The sequence below is a fragment of the Lingula anatina genome, chromosome 7, assembly GCF_051362555.1.
Source record: "Lingula anatina isolate TDL-2025a chromosome 7, LinAna3.0, whole genome shotgun sequence".
In the NCBI taxonomy this organism is placed as follows: domain Eukaryota; kingdom Metazoa; phylum Brachiopoda; class Lingulata; order Lingulida; family Lingulidae; genus Lingula; species Lingula anatina.
Window position 1 is genome coordinate 79,556 of NC_141773.1, and position 20,625 is coordinate 100,180.

Here is a 20,625-nt window from a genome sequence, read left to right on the forward strand (position 1 = left end):
TATTAATATTGGCAGCTACGCGTCATATGAGTGTTTACAATCTTATTGTGCACTTTTCTGGCGAAATATCATGGAAGACAGAACGTTAAGTTTCAAAACGTACAAGATTAAAATTAAATTGAATAACAAACACGGCAATAAAGCTGTATGTTATTTTACCAGTTAAGGTCGCTTTATCTATGGCAACTTTTTTTAAAATTTTACTTTGATAACTTAAAGATTTAGACATTACCTCACAAGTTTGTCAATATATTGACGTACATATTTTTCTTACCTTTATGACGCCATCAATTAACTTACAACAAAAAAGTTTGACGTTATAGTCCATTAATTTTAACTATAAGAATTGATATACCGTCACACATGCCAAAACAAGATGCAATCTCAATTTCTTGTAACTACTACTAATTAATTCCTGTAACAAATGAAAAACATAAATACCAAACAAGGTACAATGACTTTCTCCTTATCTATAATAAAATGAACTATACACACATACACAAATCTTGTAGTGCATGTATAGCTACGACCAAATCTTGTTTCGATCAACAGTCTCGTCTTTAGTCACGTTTGCACGACCTTTAGCCTGCAACAGTCGTTTACTTTTCCGTTGATCTTTGAAATTTAACAAATCCCATTAGATTTTATTAATGTATTTGTGTCACCTGATACACAGCAAGCTTCCACCATTTAACTTTTGCACGTGCCTGAGAGTTAAACAGTACCGGTTCACTTCAGTAGACCTGCAAAATGTACCCGTCATATGTGTCTGCAATATGCAACGTCAACAGTTATTAGTACAATTGAAACCTTCCTTGATAATATCAGTTGCTTCCATGTGGTTTTCTTTTCAATGAGATGTGAATATTATTATTCTCATCCAGGTAAGCAAATGAGTCTTTGCAATCTACTACTGTAAGATTCCTGATCACAGATAACGATCGGCAGTTAAGGCCGATTTTATCTCTTAACCAGGTGTGCAGCAGCTAATTACAAAAGCCTGTAAAGGAAATCAACCAGGTAAATAACTCATCCTCACTGACACAAGTGATCAGGCACTGTGAAGTATGATATCTTCGGATAAAGCCTGCCAACTTTTACATAGAAGTCAATGCGATCCGCCATGTTGCCCGATTTGTTTTACCCCAGATGCCGGTTGCTAAGGTAAAGTGCCCGGATGACCGACTGTCCCTATGCACTATGAGGCACCAGGGACGTCCAAATCATATGAGTACCTCTAGCATTTCCATACGGACAGTGGATTAAAACGCCCGCAGCCATTAGACCCCTGCCTTCGAGCGCGACATGAGACGTTAACAGACACAGATCTCCCCTAGTGGGAGGAGATGTCCCCAGGGTGGGGGAGTTACCGAAATGAAAGAAGTCATACACGAGGAGAGTGCCCGGAGGGTCCCAGTGAGTATTTTCGTTACCCGTGAAAGCAACTTTTATTTCCCCCGAGATACGCGAAACGTTCATATTATATAGCGTGATCCGTGAAGCACCCCATCCCCGTGACGCGTGAATGCAGCTTTTCTTGGTACTTTGTGAATCTAAGTCTCTATAGTCGGTGATTAAATGAGTTATTAAGTTTTATTTACTATGATTTGTGAATTGACGATTTATTTCCGGTGAACTGTGATCACTGCCCCTCCAATGGGACCCTCTTCCCCCAGGGGATGGGGGGCTTCCTGTTTTACCTTAAGACTATGGTATATTTGTTGCACTGCTGACGGAGAATAGTCAAAGTTTGGCTGTTCTAACAGAGTAGATATAGTCGTCTCTTCAGACAGGAAAGTGAGTGCTCTAAACACGTAAGTAATGTTGTGAAGGTTTTTTCTTTTATCCTGAATCACCTAGTTTACCGGCAAATTGCCTTTATTAGACAGCATCTGGTGTGCTGCTGCATAGCTGCCAGTCTCTGGTAAATAAAACGGATGACATTTCTTCATTTTGGCCGAGAAAGTGCCGTAAAACGATTTTTCCTTTGGTAAATAACGATTTTTCCATAGAGGGTAAATATATCCGTTTCCACATTTAAAGATAGTTGGTCCTTTTTTAAGTGTTTTTGTTTGCAATCACAGACTTCAGAATAATTGCGATAACCGCCGTTTTGGTGGTAAAATGGAATGTACTGTGTTTGATATGTTCTTTACAGTATATTTTTGTTGAATTTTGAATCTCATATGAAGAGTTGTTATCCCTTTAAGGTTGAGGACGAAAACTATTCCAATTAGGGATTTGGAAAAGGCCAAAGCTCAGCGTTGAATGGATGTTTTAACATGATTTACATACCTAGGGATGTTATATGACCGTGGCGATATGATGATCACTGAAGCCTGTCCATTTAGCCAAGCTTCAGTGAAGATCGAGGGCAACCTCGAGCCGCTACCCAAAAATGTCTCGCTTCACTCGACATTTCTGCGTAGCGTCTCTCGGAGAACTCGGATTTAACCTCGATGTAGTCTAGAATTTCACGACTACATCTTGGTTAAATCAGTCGAGGTCTCTTAAATGCTGAAAGCCAAAGACAGTGATCATGTGACCTTCTTGGCATCAAGAGAATAGTGACGTTGCTTACGTTATATACCTACCAGTAGACAAATTTAAAATCTCTCACAATCTTAGAAAATTAGCATAAACGTTTCACGTTTAACAATTATTATTTAGCATTTTATCACACTAAGTCATGTAATATGGGTATGGTTTGAAAACGGGAATTAGTTAACATTTAAGCCACACGTGTATACAAATTATTTGTAAATCTATAACTTTTTAACGAGGGTTGTGTTATTATTTACCTTTTGTTTTTAAGCTGATCTTCTTCCTCTTTATCAGATATATCGGAAAAAATCAAATGTATTCCATTCCCCCTTTTAACTTGTAATTACATATAGCACATGAATGCTCTGAAAACCAGCACATGTATATTCCGAAACCGCCTCGTAGTAAAAAATGTCACCAAAACGTAGAATTATACTCCTGTGGACTTGAAATAAACATCCGTTTGATTTTGACTATATTCCGTAACCGCCTCGTCGTCAGAAATAACAATAGAAAACTATAATTATTACTCCCGTGAACTTGTGTGAAACATCCTCGATTTTGACTATATTCCGAAACTGCCTCGTTGTCAGAAATATCACCAAAAAGTAAATTTCTTTCTCCTTTACACTTGTGAATAATTAGTTTGACTAAATTCCGGTTCGACGCTCCTTTTTTATCAGAAATGTCACTAAAAAGTAGAGGTTTTGCCTTGGGACCTTTTTTCCGCAGCAGTCCCAGCTAGGTGTGGCTCAGCTGAGACGCGCATGGTCAGTGTCGACAGGTTGATTAAATATTTTTCAAGCAAATGAACGTCCACGACAAGTATTTAACAAAAATTGACCAAATTGGTCAGATATTACGTAAGAATTTGGCGGGAGGTGACCAGCGCACGTGGACGAGTTTATTCTGTATAACATCTCTAGAGCGTGATATAGGGTCACTTTATTCGGTTTTAGGGGTGTTTAAGGATGAAATGACTGTATTTTTTCTCGGTATGTATGTCAAATAATACACTGTCACCCTCTCGCGATATATGCCATGAACACCTCTCGCTGACGCTCGAGGTGTTATGGCATATATCGCTCGGGTGACAGTGTATTATCTCACACATAATATTTTCAATGGATTTTTTCATTTAAATTAATTCAATTTCAGCTATGTACGATTTAAACGAAAGCATAATTTTATTTTTAAAATGCCTCAATATCACCTTTAATTTCTTCTCAGTTAAGTTTTATTGGTGAATTATATATTTTTTTAATATTGTTAAAAAATCATTATCTTTTTATACAGCAGTTGTTAAATATATTTGCCTATTTCCTTGGAATTTTTTCAATGATGAACCAATGCTATTGAGTTTATTGATGATAAACCGAATGTCAACTAAGGTACAAGGTTTAGCCTCCGTAATGTATTGGTCAAATATTGTAGACCTGTGTTAACATGCACTTAAGCAATAATAATATCGAAAACTGTTGACCTTGCTAACATGTATGAAAGCAACGATAATATTAAATATTGTTGACCTTGCTAACATGTATAATATCAAATATTGTTGACCTTGCTAACATGTATAGGGCCTAATATCAAATATTGTTGCCCTTGCTAACATGTATGAAAGCAATGCTAACATGGGATACTGCTGTGTTCTCTTTTAGTTTCTCCTGTCCCACAACATGATCGGTCCTCTGAGGGGATATTTCTGCAGATCTACCTGCTATCTTTCATTTATTTCCATCCTTGTTATCAACGTGTTGGTGCTGTATCAAAATGTAACAAAGAACGTCAACAGAAACACAATAATGACACGAGGACAGGAAGCAGTGAACAGCAGTGTCTTGGACAAGGTCCTTTTACCCGGGTACCAGCACACGACTCTGGTCCTACCGAGACCCACCAAGCCCCCGGGTAGTCCGTTTAGACTGAGGGACCGGGAGTGGGACCACTTACGTCATCATGGCTACGTCATTGCCAACGAGAAGTACTGTGAGGTGAGGCCAGGCCAGGAGGTATTCCTGGTTGTCACGGTGATGTCAGATCCGCGAGACCGCAAATCTCGTCAGTTCTTTCGTTCCACGTTTGGTTCAGTTAAGGAGCACCGCGGCAAATTGCTGCGTATATTGTATGCTGTCGGGCGTACCTTTGATACCAAAGTGGAGTCGGACGTTGCATCAGAAAGCGATGCGTTCGGGGATATAGTCAAGTTCGATATGCTTGACTCTTATTCTAATTTCACATTAAAGTCACTTCTGACCTTAAGCTGGACAGCGACCCACTGCAGCCATGCCAAGTTCTATATGAAAGTCGGACACGATGTCGTCGTTAATTTCCGGCGAATTGTGGACTATTTTATAGAGGTCCCCGCCAGAAACATGATGACAGGTGTGCTGCGAGAAGACGGGGGGCGGACAGCACATCATTTACGAGGGGCACCATGGGCACGGTCGCCAGGATACATAATAGGTCATATAACCATACAGTCAGTAGACACCGTCAAAGAGTTATATCTGGAGTCACTCCACCATCCTTTATTTTGTGAGGACCAGTTTGTATCTTTCATCGCACGAAAACTCAACATTACGCTGATTGATAACCAATATTTTAGAGGCTGTCCTTGGGAAAATATGATGACAAATAATACCTGCGACATCTTACAAGTATTTAGTATTCACACCCAACCTTTCCACGGAGCACCGGACTGGTCGAAGAAGGAAAAAAAGCGATATTGGGAAATGATTCATCCCACTTCTCCAGAGTCCCGCCAATCATGTGACCGGAACCGGAAGTGGATGCATGACAATAGGAAAGATTGCAATTATTTAGCACCTGAAAAGTAAGCCGTGGACCTGTCAAAGGAACAAAGTTGTGTGCGTGATGAAATAAGACGTTTATTTGATTAAAGAAAAGGACAAACCCTCATCTATCGAGCTTTTTTCATTCAATAAAAGCTCTTTTCTGTCTTTGTTTAAGGTGCCCAATGTAGGATTTTGCGCCAAAATTCACATTTCGCTAGTTATTCCCGATGTAAACGGCATCCCTCCCCCCTCCATTAGCCAGCCTTCAATCTTCCTTTCCTGATATTTGCTATAACTCTGAAACAAATCTGGAAAAAGCCGAAGATCAAAACCCGCGTTTTTCGCGGAGGTTTTCCATCCATTTCATTAACTCGACTTCCAGACATCACGAGACTCTTGTGCCGTGACTCGCGCCATTTTCAAACTGTGTCAAGATGGCTGACTACCGAGGTTGGACGGTGGATATGATTACTTTTTGCGATACTGTTTAAGGCAATTTGTCTGTAATTTTATTTTTTAAACATTTAGTTGTCCTCAGATAGGTTCAATTGTTTATTGAGGCTATCTAGTACTGAGAATGCGAATTAATTCCCACATTGGGTGCCTTTAATAAGTTTAACTGTTTGTCAGTGAAATTATTCAAATTTTCTCCATTTAAAACGTCATTTCATCATTCAATCTTAGGTTCAATCACTTATTGTATAATAATGATTACCATTTATAGACCCTATATATATCGCAAGTAATGCTTTTCTATTCGTAAGGCCCCACACGTTCAGCTACACACTGAAGAATTTGAAGGAAATTTACTTGCTTTGAAAAGCTTTTATACAGGCGAGGAAATGTGTTTGATAGTTATATGATATTGTGTTTTGGTCTTTAGATCAATTTTCTCTTATAAGGAATCACTGCAGTTTTATGTGAAGTATAACAGTTATACGCTGTGCTATTGAAGCAAAACATAGATGTACGGAAGTCGGACCCAGATCGATACCACTATCTGATAGAGATCATAAAAACTAAAGTAGTAGCTTCATTCTGGAACTGTAAACAGTCCTTCGACCATATAAGGAAGATAATGAAATATGATTATTATTCCAACGATTATTATTGAAACTATTATTCCACCTTACACCCCTATTTTTTGTGAATTTATTCGGAGCGACTACGCCCCCCCCCCTTCTATGAAGCATGACCCATGACCCACAAAGTATGGTACCTCTTTTATTCAAATGGAAATGTGATTCTTTGTTTATTGACGTATGGTTCTCTGGCTGTTATAATGTCACCAAATAAAGTGCGGTGTTATGACGATGGCAACATTGGAATGGGTTGAAGTGTTTGTGGTGAATAATTAGATTTTATCGAACATCGAATTAGTATGCACATTGTTAAAAAATACAAAACGACTCTATTGGCAGCTACCTATTGTTTTTGATTGATTCAGGTGTATCAAAAATCGAAAAAGGGAATTTATTTTTGATCTTTGCAAACCATTCTTTCGGTCAATACATATTACGTGCTAAGACATCTGCGTCCTAACGAGGTAGGGTGAGGCCGAAGACGTACCGTACACTGGTTGTAGTCGATTAGCTCTTCTACAATGTTCGGCCCATGGTGCAGGGAAACTCTGATCCAGGTAGTCGTCTTGCTGTCTATGGTGTCCTGTGTCACCGCCACTGAGATCATTGACACATGCACAAACTCGAACGCCCCCCGCGGAGACACTTTAAACGTGTCGTTTGTCTCTGCCGACTACGGCGTTTCCCTTGTAGTGGACACGGTGGACAGTCGCAGTAATCTGGAGTGTATTTTGGCGTGTACCAGAAACTTCCGCTGCAGGTCGTCCTATTTCAATACAGTTGACAAGACGTGTTATATGACAGATACACCACAAACCACTGCCGGTTATACAACGACGTCCAGCGAGGCTACGGGCTACGTGACCAACATTCTGTTACCACAGGTGAGAATCTTTGGAAATATCTAGGTATAACACATCTAAACATCGCCTTGGGGTTGTCAGCTTTGTAATTCACATGTTGAGAGAGAGAGAGAGAGAGAGAGAGAGAGAGAGGGAGGGAGGGAGAGAGAGAGGAAGGGGGAATGGGAGACAGGAGACAGAGGACAGAGGGCGAGGGAGGATCATAAGAGAGACAACGTAATCGCTATAAACATACATATCATCTGGTTATTATTACATGTAGTATTATACCTTGAAAATAATGCCATAAAACCCTGATGAAAACCTCTGAGAAGAAGAGGATCTTAATAATGTATTCATTAACTTTATATTTATCAGATTTACTGCTTACTAAAATTTTATCACAATAACTTGTCCCTGTTTTGATACTTTTGATCCCACTAGACAACACTAGGCATACAACTGTTATGTGTGAATATCAGCGTAGATACAACTCATTCCGTCGTTCAACAGAAAACAAAATTATGAAAATTGTTGCCGTTACATTTATCCCAAAGTATTATAAAATTTTATTAAGAACAGCTACATGTGTGCTAACAGGAGGCCATAATCTAGACTACTAGTGATATCGTCTTAAATTACATTTTTATTATTGTAATGCTCCGTTTCCTATCAAAATTAACAATATTTACGTAATTTTACTATTCACGATCGTGGTAGACAACTTGTATCCAGTAACATTTTTTACTATCAAAAATTGTGGTAAAAATGCGTATTCAGCAGCCTTATTTGTGTGGTCTGCAGATGTTGACAATTTGACATTGTTCGAGAACCTATTCCAGGGAAAAGTTTTCTTTGTGCTCGAGAAATTTTCTATTCTGGTTTTTAAAGATATAAAAGTCCTTAGCGACAAAACTGTCCTTACTGTCTCGGCGTTATTACAAAAAGTACAAGTAAATGTCGAAATGGCGTATAGAAAATCAAAGACATTAAAAACTGCAAATATACGTCCGCGCCTGTTCAAAGTACACAGCAATGGAGAAATCAAATCATCTCTGTGCCATATCAGTGTAAAGGTTACGGAGATTTCATAACAATGTGTTTGAAACTTTCACTGTCATCTTGACCGGTCGATGAATCTAAAATGTAAACTTACAAAAGTCTTCCACAATGCAAAAAAAAAAAAAAAAAAAAAAAAAAAAAAAAAAAAAAAAAAATCCTGATCGAAATAGATTAAGTATTTTAAATGATGAGTTTATTTATTAATCTCTGTGGCAGCTTGTGAAACAAAAACACGTGCTCTGCGTAAGACAAATTCACATCTTGAGAATAGTAACAGCTGACAAATAGCTAAGTACTGTGGAGTCTGACGGGAAGGAACAATTCACCTAGTCATAAGCATCGCTCACACTACTTAAAGGACAATGTTCATGTAAAAATCCATTTCTCGAATTTTGAAGATACAGCACTCAATCTATACACTAGAGGTATGTTTTAATCGATCCCCGCCATTTAAAAATTATAAAAACAATCTATTAGTAGAAAAAAAGCGTTTTAGTAAACCTCACCTCAATATGCAAAAATGAAGCAACAGATCTGGGTCACGTGGTACTGTGACAACAATCACGATAAAGGTCTTTGAGACTCAACTGAGCTGCGTGGTGCATACAGACGGAGAAGTTAAGGAAAGTTGTGTTGAACGGAGTTGAGGAATTTTCGTTATGCCTCGGTGTGTTGCCGTGGGATTCACCAAAATTGCAGCTCTCGTTGACAATCTTTCTTTGTCTGTGACGGTCTTCCGTGACTTACTTACTAACTTCGGTGACAATAGTTGCGATGCTCTAGATCATGGTCACCTCAGGTGGTTTAGATCATATCAAGAGCTGGTAGTCTTTTTTTAGATTAACTGTCATCAGTTGGCAAACTTACTGATTGCTGATGCATTTTAAATGCATTGTAGTTGACCAAAAGCTCGTTTACAACAAACCTGTTAATTATGCACCGCTGCAATTCCCAAGCCAGGTAATAACAGGTATGAAACTCGTCTTGGTGGGCTTTCATATTTTTCAATATATCTCATTTATTTCATGGGGTTATTTTATTGGTATTTGTAAATGACGTTAAATATCAATACTTAAACAATTAAGTTCAAACACGGTCGCGAACATTAATAAAAGAAATTGCTCTCAGGGTATCTTGAAGCTTTCGTGGAAGAAAACGTGTTGAGGAAAAACAGGAAAAAGAGCGTTATATTAAAGAAAAAATGGGAACTTCTATAATAAAATGGTTCCTTATCCTAATTCGTTTATGCTTTGAGGATTTGTTTCTGAAGATTATTTCATCTGAAATATTAAATAATTTAAAAGATTGATTATTTTATAACTTGAAACGCAAATTCTGCGTCAGACGCAATTTTTTTTTTTTTGCAAATTTGTAAGCTTATAACACCGTGCTATAAAGATCTACTCAAGAAAAAAAATTTGCTTGGGTAAAATTGAGTACGGAATGAACTGGAGACACTTGGCTTGTCATTAAGTTTACACGAAAATATGTCAGGTAACTTTATACTGTCTTTGAAAGAGTAAAGATTGAAAGATAATTTTAGACAAACTTTGACGGGGGAAATACCTACAAAGAGTAATGGGCTATTTCGCCAACATCTTGTTGAAAATTTTACACTGCAATTCTATTCAAATAAGCTAAGGAACTAATTGCCAAATTAATACTCTCATCACATATAACAGGGGGGTAACCAGACCTGCAAAAATTGTACGCACATATTTAAAAAGATTACAAGCACATACAGCAAAATGTAGACTTACGCAAAACATGAAGGACAGCGTAATCACAGCAAATGTACCTCATATAGTAGCTTAAATTCCATTAATAATAAAATCATCATTTAAGTCAAAAATATTCTTGCGATTTAATAACTATTTTAATTTACCCAGAACGGTATATTTATTTTAAAGGCGGTTAACTGAAATAAGTTTTATGATTTGTTTGTGAAAATTGCCCATGTCACCCTTTTAGTTTGGAGGTCTAAGCTGGATCAAGTCCGTGTTAAAATTCCTATGAAGCAGGAAAAATTCTTCCTTTCTTTCTCTAGCTCCTCAATAAACCTGGTGTTCAGATTTTATCTAGTACCCCCAGGTCTACGGGAGCTGCGCTTTGTAACTAACGCACAGGTAGATTTTTACCTGAGATAACTGGAGTAAAGCTTAGATAGAGAGTGCGTTCGATACAAGCAAGACAAATTGAATGCCATTTAACCCTCTAATTAAGAGGTAAGGGAAGTTCCAGTTAGATGGATGATTAAGATAGGACTTGTAAAGGTAACGGGCATTGTTTACCTCAGTTTAATAAAAGTATGCAAGACGGAGTGTCAGCGGTTTAATAAAATAAATTGAATTTCACAAATAGCATGGACCTCATATGCAATAATCAACATTTCCCTTAACTCATTCAAATACAGTGTTTTATACAACTTGGGATAACCATAATGAAATGCTTGTTAAAGAAATGACTAGACGGGAAATGGTTTTACACAGCTTCACGAGGATTTAGACCCCTCGGGTAAGAGATTTGAATGAGTATAAACTTTTATCAGAAGCCAGAGAAGTCATCTTACAGGTAGACAATGCAGCTCAGTTTGACAGCTAAGCACGCTCTGTTCTCCAGTGGCTCGATTGTCGTCATTGGACCACGTGACCACGTAGCTCATTAACTCCCAGGCCGAGCAAATAGGACGTTTTTTAAAGCCAAAAATTTACAAAATGAGCTTTTAATATGTGTATTTGGATAAAGATATCGTTAGTTGGGCATGTTTTCTGAAGAATATGTTCCGTTCAGGCCATTCTGACGGCATGAAGCAAACCCTTTAAATCATTTCAGGTCAATACTGCACTGTGAACTAAACATAGAGGAACCGTATATTTTATTTCGACGGGGTACTGCTTACATGCAGGGGGAGGGGGGGGGGTTGTTTGGCCAAGCAACGTGCAGTGTTTTATTTCAGTTCCCGGGTCGGCCATTAAATGCCTGTCTTAATTTCAACTTCTTTGTGTTAATTTCGCTCTAAAAAGATTGAATTGCGTCAACTCTTTTCAATTGCTATAGATGTTTTAAAAGCGTAATGCACCCTTTCATCCATAATTTCAATAAAACACTGGATAATAACTTGGTGCTCCGCATTTTTTGCGTAGCATGCAAAGTCTGGCGGCGAGATATCGAATTTTTATTCCATAAAAGCAATATGTCATTTAAGGCCAGTGTTTGAGATCAATAGTTTTTTTATGGATCTCAATTCATTTAGGGCGTCTTTGTGTAGACCCTCTCATCCAGACTGTTTATTTATGCGTGTTGATCGTTGTATGCCCATTACATGTAATTTGTTCTTGATTCATCCGTCCATCCACATGTGCATTTATTTATATTAAATTTTCTTTTGTTCAATTATTTATTTGGTTTGTTTATTTATTTTCTTATGTTATCATTATTTATTCTACATCTGTATACATGATTAACTTACAGAAATAATTTAAGTGTTTATGAAATAAAATATCCATTTATAGATCCCTTAACCCCTTAATTTACATATCATTGTAATACATTCATTTATTAATTTCTCTACATTTTTGATAGGTAGTATTATTAATACCTAATTTCTTCAGTACCAGTACAAGGAGTGTGGTGTGGCACACTGGTTTTATGTTGTGACAGGTTCTTTTTCTGTCTTCTCTCCCAGATTGACTTGGAGCTGGAGAGTACGTACTCCCAGTGCAGTGGCGCCCCCTGTGCAGTGGCTGGCACGTGCCGTGGTGACTGTGTCAACAATGAGGCAGTTTGTATTGGTAAGTGTGGGACATGTACAGAATTGAGAGCACTTCTTATATATTATTAGAGACAATACGTTGGCTATTGCGTGGTGTTTATGGTAGTAAAGTATGTAGAAAATCAATGTGTTCCATACAGGAGCCCAAATGCAAGATATATGGTATACTTTTCGATGAACCAAGCGACAGAAAAAAAATAGCAACTAGCTCACGTCCCGACCTCTCTACCGTACAGACGGCTGCGATAAGTGAAGATGATAGCACATACATACATACATACATATAAGGGAGCCGGTGGCAGTGGAATATAACAACCTTCTTAGATTTGTTGTTTGGTCCAAGTAGTGATCGGCAATGACAAGGTGTGTGTGTAAACTCAGTTTGTGTGTGTGCCCGCTTATGTTTATCGTGCGTGTATGTGTGCGTGCGTGAGTGGCTGCGTGTGTTTAGATAGCAAGTATGCTGTAAAACTGGCATACTTTCGTTAAGAGAAAATGTCAAGTTTCGTCTACCAAAACTGATACATCACTGTGGCCATTATACTTAAGGTTCTCACTTCTGTCAGACACATTGTCATTGATGTACCATGACTGAGGAACCATGACTGATGTACCATGACTGAGGTACCATGACTGAGGTACGCTGTAACGAAGCTAATTATGAAAGGTAGCTCTTTTCTCCGATAGGTGACGGCTTCGACTGTGACGAGGTTCCCCTATTCAACGTGTACCAATGGTCGTCCACCACAGTTTGGGGCACAAACTCCGGCCAGCTGTTCGTAAGTGGCAAATCTATATTAGTTTTTTTCATGCACCCATGCGTCTCTCTCTCTCGCTGTGTGTGTGTGTGTGTGTGTGTGTGTGTGTGTTTTTATTTTTTAATTTTATTTTTCATGGTGTGTTTAATCCGAGCGTGAGGACAGACCTGTGGCGAACAGGGCTACCATCATTTTTGACAGAAAATAAGAAGTAAGAAAAAAAACGTGTTATTGATTGAATAAATAAAACAAAAAATAAAATAAATGGTCCAAACATCCAACTCCTAATACAAGACACATATCCCGGTGAAACCTGAATGAGAGTCAAGCATGATGGACAGTCCGCTTCCCATCCATTTTATATACCAAGAAGAGTGACACCAGTGGTTTGTATCTATTCCAGACTATTTCTTATACCAAGAAGAGTGACACCAATGGTTTATATCTATTCCAGACTATTTCTTATAACAAGAAGAGTGACACCAGTGGTTTGTATCTATTCCAGACTATTTCTTATACCAAGAAGAGTGACACCAATGGTTTATATCTATTCCAGACTATTTCTTATACCAAGAAGAGTGACACCAGTGGTTTGTATCTATTCCAGACTATTTCTTATACCAAGAAGAGTGACACCAGTGGTTTGTATCTATTCCAGACTATTTCTTATACCAAGAAGAGTGACACCAGTGGTTTGTATCTATTCCAGACTATTTCTTATACCAAGAAGAGTGACACCAGTGGTTTGTATCTATTCCAGACTATTTCTTATACCAAGAAGAGTGACACCAGTGGTTTGTATCTACAGTGGGTGGGCACTTTGAGGACAGGAAACAATTGCGGCGGCTGCGCTGCACAGTACTACTTCACCATTGACAACGCTGAATGCTCCGACCCTGACGCCATCAATTGGTCTGAATACCACCCTAACGCAAGGGACCATCACAAAATAGCCGACTGTAAGCATACTGAGTCTCGTCTATCCCTTACACTGAACTCTGTACTTGTCCGACTAAACATACTGACTCCTTTCTATCCCTTACACTGAACTCTGTATTTGTCCGACTGGAAACATACTGACTCCCCTCTATCCCTTACACTGAACTCTGTATTTGTCCGACTGTAAACATACTGAATCCCTCTATCCCTTACACTGAACTGTTTATTTATCCAAATGTCAACATACTGAATCCCTGTATCCCTTACACTGAACTGTATTTGTCCGACTGTAAACATACTGAATCCCTCTATCCCTTACACTGAACTCTGTATTTATCCTACTGTAAACATACTGAATCCCTGTATCCCTTACACTGAACTGTATTTGTCCGACTGTAAACATACTGAATCCCTCTATCCCTTACACTGAACTGTATTTGTCCGACTGTAAATATACTGAATCCCCTCTATCCCTTACACTGGACTCTATTTGTCCGACTATAAACATATTGTATCCCCTCTATCCCTTACACTGAACTCTGTATTTGTCCTACTGTAAACATATTGTATCCCCTCTATCCCTTACACTGAACTCTGTATTTGTCCTACTGTAAACATATTGTATCCCCTCTATCCCTTACACTGGACTCTGTATTTGTCCTACTGTAAACATATTGTATCCCCTCTATCCCTTACACTGGACTCTGTATTTGTCCTACTGTAAACATATTGTATCCCTCTATCCCTTACACTGAACTCTGTATTTGTCAGCCTGTAAACAAACTGAATTTGGGATTACCTTGCTCCCATTTGTCATGCTTCAATGCATGCCCCAATTTACATACCAGAACAGCCGAGTGCTTGTTAACATCTCAACGTGTGCTAAAAAGGAGTCGGAGATGATAGACTTATGGAACAAATCCACGCGGTTAAATAAAAGAGTTCTCCGTTCAAATACTGCATAAAAATAGTACACTTCCTTTTGAACTACTAGAAGACTTTGTTTGTCCGTTGGTGCTTGGATATACCTTTTTATGTCCACGTTTGGTGTAATGTAAGAAAGTCTTATGACTTCCTCAACTACTAAACAGTACGCGATATGCACTGAAGAATATTTCCAACATTTATTTTGGAACTGAAAGTTCTCACATATTATTCATGATATGTCAACGATATTTCACCTAATGTCACAAGATGATATGACCTCTGTTAATCTAATGTCTTCCGTACTGATCACGTGGCATTCAGGATGGTGGTCCAGAGACACATATTAATTCGTAGTTAAAGCCACTGTGCACGTGTGCTCCAAAGGCCTACTTTATCCATTGTCGCAGGGAAAGTGCGATCTATAAACCCACTTACGATTTTAAAGTTTCTAAAGTAAGCCATCAGAGTGAAATCCACCTGTCTTCATCTCCGTTTTGAAAGTGACTGGAAAAATGAAACTTAACTATTGTCATTTATATCTAGTCTTTGGCATATGCAATGGCATTGGAGCGGGGTCTAGGACCATAGGCCTCCACGTCCGCCACCTAAGTGGGACTACCAATAACTACGCAGGATGGAATGCCAGATCTCGGATCATCATCGCAGAGACAGAAGGCATCCCTGGAACAGGTTTGTACCTCCTCAAACTGAAGAGTTTTGGGTTTTTAGGAAATTTACCAAATACAGGATGTCACTTAGTTTACCACTCTGTCTACGATGTATGACAACCATATATGTAGTACAAGTAACATTTGCGGACGCTACTGAAAATACACAAACCTATAATATGAGAAATAATAATCATTTGAAGTATAGGATGGCATACACCATGCAAATTGTGGAATAAAAAATTTAGGTTTAAGATCAGTACAAGAGCCAAGACCATGTGGATAAAGCGTACTCGTACACTGTCATATATTTGTGTTTTTCTTCCAGCAACCTGTGAATCCTTGACTTCGTTCAACATTCAGCAGTTTACAACTGACTACTACGCCTCAACAAGAGACGAGAACGCCCACTGGGTAAATGGATGTTGTATCAAATATTGAAATCACAGACAGAGCAGTACTACTTGTTAATTCAACCTTTTCTTCCTTACCGAGTGAATTTGTGGTCAGGTTATCTTCCTCGTGTGTTCAGAAAAAGTTGCACATGCAAATAGGGTGTATTTGTAGAAATCGCAAAACCTACTCCAATGAAGTTTTATTTTTCACAAGCTGTACATAGAGACTCACTTCTTCACTACCAGGTCATGATCAGTGTTTCCTTGCGAAGGTCTTTTTTGAAACTTTAGTTTAAGAAAAAAAAAGCATTTTCGTCGAAGCAGAGTTTCAACCCTGACTTAACGCCACTGGCCATTGCTCTAAAACAGCCTCCATTTTCTTTCAGACAAACACGTATGTTAAACGCGCCAGTGACACTTCTCTGCGCCTGCGCATTGCCGTCAATCTCTATGAACATGGCGACAGCTATTGTTCTCGGTGGTACTTCAAGTTCAATGGGGTGGAGTGTTCTGATCCTGGACCTCTGGAATTCGTGTGGTATGTCCGTGGTGACAGTGGGAGGAACGCCCACAGGGGATACAGCTGTAAGTAGGACACCCCTAATTACACCTTTTCTTGAAAGTTTAAAATGATAACAACTGTTCATTTTGGCCAAAAAATGAATTTTCCTGGGGTAAATAACGATTTTCCTTTACTTGCCAATGGTTAATGAATCCATTTCTACATTCAAAGTTAGTCCCTGTTTATAATTGGTAAATAGTTTGTTTTAGAGTATAGGCATATATGGAGGTCACGTGGTCCGATTACAAGCAAAGATTTCAGAATAATAGCTTTAACTGTCGTTTTTGTGGTAAAATAGAATATATTATATTGCTATGAGTTATTTACGATGTATTTATTTTGAATTATTGATCTCATACGAAGAGTTGTAATCCTCTTAAGTTCGGACAATTAAAAATACAAAGAAAATCGCCTTTTTGAACAATGTATTGGCTTCTTTTTCATTCACGCCTTTGAAGTCATATTGAGAATAACGCAATGATTTCAGTATGATTTACCCTTTTCTCGATTTGTTTAATTTTCTTTTAAAATGGCTTTAAATACAATTTTTTTACAATAAACACATATTATACTACATGTATAAACGCAAATGATTTGTGTTCCTTTCGGCAAACATGTAGCTGAGACATCTGCATTCAATGTATAGCTGGATTCAAACTATATTTACCAATCACTGAAACGGAAGATGTGTAACAAGATCTTAGATGTTGCAGGAGACAAGTACACATTCACATTTTTGGTTTCTATAGCACTACAAGAAAAGATGGCTGCCTAAATAAGGTGTTTCATTTCACTACAGTTAATGGGATCTGCCATGGGGTTCCAGCCGGCACGGTCGTAGTGACATTCCATATAGGGATCTGTACAGGCTATAGCAGGAACAGTCCACATACTGGCTGGAACATGATCACCCACCTGTTGGTAGAGGAAACCAGGCTGGGGCAGGATATCAGTGCAGGTTAATGGAATACGTATAGTACCAGTAGTAATAGTAGTACATTATCACCTACCTGTTGGTAGAAGAGACCAGGCTGGGGCAGGATATCAGTGCAGGTTAGTGGAATACGTAGTAGTAGTAGTAGTAGTAGTAGTAGTAGTAGTAGTAGTAGTAGTAGTAGTAGTAGTAGTAGTAGTAGTAGTACATGATCACCTACCTGTTGGTAGAAGCAAGGAGTTATCTGTTATAACTCCTTGGTAGAAGAGACCAGGCTGGGGCAGGATATCAGTGCAGGTTAGTGGAATACGTAGTAGTAGTAGTAGTAGTAGTAGTAGTAGTAGTAGTAGTACATGATCACCTACCTGTTGGTAGAAGCAAGGAGTTATCTGTTATAACTCCTTGGTAGAAGAGACCAGGCTGGGGCAGGATATCAGTGCAGGTTAGTGGAATACGTAGTAGTAGTAATAGTAGTACATGATCACCTACCTGTTGGTAGAAGAGACCAGGCTGGGGCAGGATATCAGTGCAGGTTAGTGGAATACGTAGTAGTAGTAGTAGTAGTAGTAGTAGTGTTGGTGTTAGTAGTAGGCCTACCGGTAGTATAACAGTGGCGGATTTAGGGGGGGGGGGGGTGTCAGGTGTGCCCTGACCCCCTCCCCCTTAGAGAGGGAATGATATCAGCAGTTAGAAGTAGCACAAGCTGCAGGATTACGCCAACCATCAATTCAATGCACTCCACGAAACTCATGCTTTGTGTGATTTTTTTTCCAGTTTTGACAGCGCAGGGTACTATAGCCCGCCTGCCAGTCTACAACCGTGTACAGTCCTACTGGGATTCGCTGAACAACGGCAACGACGTGGACTCCAACATCGCGGTAAGGTACAGGGCATGCTGGGATATGTAAAGGTACAGGTCATTCTGGGATATGTAAGGTACAGGGCACGCTGGGATATGTAAGGTACAGGACATGCTTTCTACACTCATCTATTCATGATGTGATTGAGTTTTTTACGCCCAATTTTCATTTCTTGATTCTAGTCGGTGACGTACACCAAGAAGTCATCGTTGAGTTCTGTCAACGTGGTTTGGACTACCAACATGTTTCAGCTAAATAACGCCAAATGTGCGCGGTGGTACATTACGTTCAATGGGGCCGAGTGCGCGGACCCAGGCAATATTGAGAGTGTTTTATACGAGAGAGACATCACGCACGCCACCAACGCAGATTGGCACCAACCCGGCATGGGTAAGATCAGTTGATTTTATACGGCATTCAACTCCATTATTCTACACTTACAAATATTATGATATACTACGATATGTACTGTACTTTCCTCTCGAGACGCCAGTTGGCTGGACATGAAGAAGTCGACAAAGTCTGCTTTGGGTGCTTTGAACGAACACTTACTTGGTATAAACAATGTGATTATTTCTGCTATAAATATTTTGAACTAAATAATATAATAGTTATGGTGAACATGGGGTTATATTTAGTACAGTATATAGATGAGATTTTAAATTTTTAATCTGAAGTTTATATTTTTTCGACACTAGCAGCTTTGTCAGTTTCCACAAAGCTACCTGTGTCTAAGTGAGGCATATATTTTCCAAGGAAAAACAGGAAAGCTTCACACAAGTTCCAACAATGCACTAGCGGATCGTCTGACACATCTTATTGTTTCAGGCCTATATAATTTACGAGTCATAACAACACTAGGAACAAATGGCAGGGTACCATATGATCAACCGTTACATTTGCTCTATTTTTCTTGTCTTCTAGTGGAAGGGATATGTCACGGTCTGGCTGCCGGGACGTACACCGTGACCCTGGCAGTAACCAACTGTAATGGCTATAGCGGTGGAAACGCCTACACCGGCTGGGCATCCGGGACCTTCGCCATGATAGAGGAAGTCTTCATGGGCATCTAAGCAGCATGATACAATTCTTGGTATCCCCCCCCCCCCAAAAAAAAAAAAAAAATTGTAAAATTTTATTTTAATCCTTGTAGTTGGCTCACTTAGGACTCTTCACTTCAGTCGGACAATGTCATAATTAAAAACCAAATCGTGTAAGAAGTAAGCCCACAATGCTTTCCAGACGGCAAGACCAAGGTTATAAAGACGGCAGTTTTTCGGGAACCTCGTTTGATATCATCGACTTTGTCAGTTGTTGATTACCCAAAAAATTATGAAAAAAGATGTTAACAATATTATTGCAGCCACTGAATTCAATTAAACGGCATAAGTCCACATAAAGATACCTGTACATACTTTATGACATACAGACCTTGAAAGGGCCAACACCTGCTACGCATTGCAATTAAAATGGTATCAAAGTTGAACATATATTTCAGGATTGTACGTGGAAGTTTCTGTACCAATACTTCCGATACTGATATTTTCTTCAGTCATTTAAGTAAGCTGTTCACCAGATGAGTTTATCGGGGTAGAATACAAAATGATGCATACATATTTTTCTCGCTTTCTGAACCGAGTACTTGCCAATCTTATTTACTGGGGATTTAAATTTTACATTTTCAGCTTTCCATTGTTGTGGCAGGAAGTGATTGTGAAAATAGATAACATTGGCCACATTCTTCAATATATCTTTCTTTTTTCTCTGAAGATGACCAGAATAAACTAGTGTGCTGTGAACATAAGACACGAGTTGGCTGTTTAAAAATCCTACATTTTAACAAATTACCAAACCAGATTAGCGTAGGGACCAATTAAGAAGAAATGATAAAAGCCCCGAGGGCAGTTTTTTTTTTTTTAGATAATTTCATTGTTGACCAGTAGATCGATTTGTGAAGTTCATAACAAAATTCATTAAGTTCTGGGAGAACTGATAATACATTGTTATAATGAAAGTTGGCCTCCAAATGAATTTTTTTAAATTGCGCTCTAATTATACCCACCCTTACATAATACAGTAGTTTATGGTGTGGCTGAAACGGGGGAAGGCAGGGTGGAACTAGTAATGGTCTAAATCGTTTGGCTGGTGCTCCGCTGGCAAACTGAGCTTTTGCCGCCGGTTTCCTTACTGTGAGCACCTGATCTAGTGTGAACATAGTAACTCCAGTTCTCTGGTCAAAAACTACAGGCTTTGAAGTTAAAACATCGCTTTCGTCGGATTACGCGACAGCAGTATGAATGGAAGTAGGCAATCGATGTGCTGAAGCTATTCCGTTGGGACACAAAATGCAATTCTGTCGCAACCGACTTCTATACATCTCAACTACCGCAATAACCCTCTGACTATCTCCCGTCTTCACGTTACACTACACGGCAAATGCGGCTCAATAAAAAAAATTAGATCCGTGGCTAAACAAAATAAA

The 20,625-nt window shown here is 38.9% G+C and overlaps 2 protein-coding genes across 4 annotated transcripts; both read left to right on the forward strand.

Moving 5' to 3' along the window:
• The first annotated feature begins 1,199 nt into the window (after nt 1–1,199).
• LOC106162620 (uncharacterized) lies at nt 1,200–19,947 on the forward strand. 3 transcript variants are annotated; one of them, XM_087017583.1, is made up of 13 exons: nt 1,454–1,814; nt 2,211–3,539; nt 4,206–7,308; nt 12,014–12,119; nt 12,788–12,879; nt 13,619–13,817; nt 15,268–15,414; nt 15,721–15,806; nt 16,174–16,372; nt 17,149–17,307; nt 18,058–18,161; nt 18,326–18,533; nt 19,068–19,947. In XM_087017583.1, exons 3-13 carry the CDS (start codon nt 6,946–6,948, stop codon nt 19,214–19,216), a joined length of 1,812 nt encoding a protein of 603 aa, XP_086873709.1. In that variant the 5' UTR covers nt 1,454–1,814; nt 2,211–3,539; nt 4,206–6,945; the 3' UTR covers nt 19,217–19,947. The 3 variants fall into 3 exon arrangements, with proteins under 3 accessions (XP_086873708.1, XP_086873709.1, XP_086873707.1); XM_087017582.1 differs by lacking the exons at nt 1,454–1,814; nt 2,211–3,539 and adding an exon at nt 1,200–1,416; XM_087017581.1 differs by lacking the exon at nt 2,211–3,539.
• LOC106162621 (beta-1,3-galactosyltransferase 1) lies at nt 4,350–5,530 on the forward strand. The gene is made up of 2 exons (XM_087017040.1): nt 4,350–5,092; nt 5,518–5,530. Exons 1-2 carry the CDS (start codon nt 4,350–4,352, stop codon nt 5,528–5,530), a joined length of 756 nt encoding a protein of 251 aa, XP_086873166.1.
• Nucleotides 19,948–20,625: the final 678 nt, after the last annotated feature.

Excerpts from the sequence above, each read along its gene's own strand:
- LOC106162620 (XM_087017582.1), top strand. The coding sequence starts at position 6,946 with ATGTTCGGCCCATGGTGCAGGGAAACTCTGATCCAGGTAGTCGTCTTG. Across the intron at positions 13,818-15,267 it reads CCATCACAAAATAGCCGACT|TCTTTGGCATATGCAATGGC; the intron begins GTAAGCATACTG and ends ATTTATATCTAG. Across the intron at positions 18,534-19,067 it reads TTGGCACCAACCCGGCATGG|TGGAAGGGATATGTCACGGT; the intron begins GTAAGATCAGTT and ends CTTGTCTTCTAG.
- LOC106162621 (XM_087017040.1), top strand. The coding sequence starts at position 4,350 with ATGACACGAGGACAGGAAGCAGTGAACAGCAGTGTCTTGGACAAGGTC.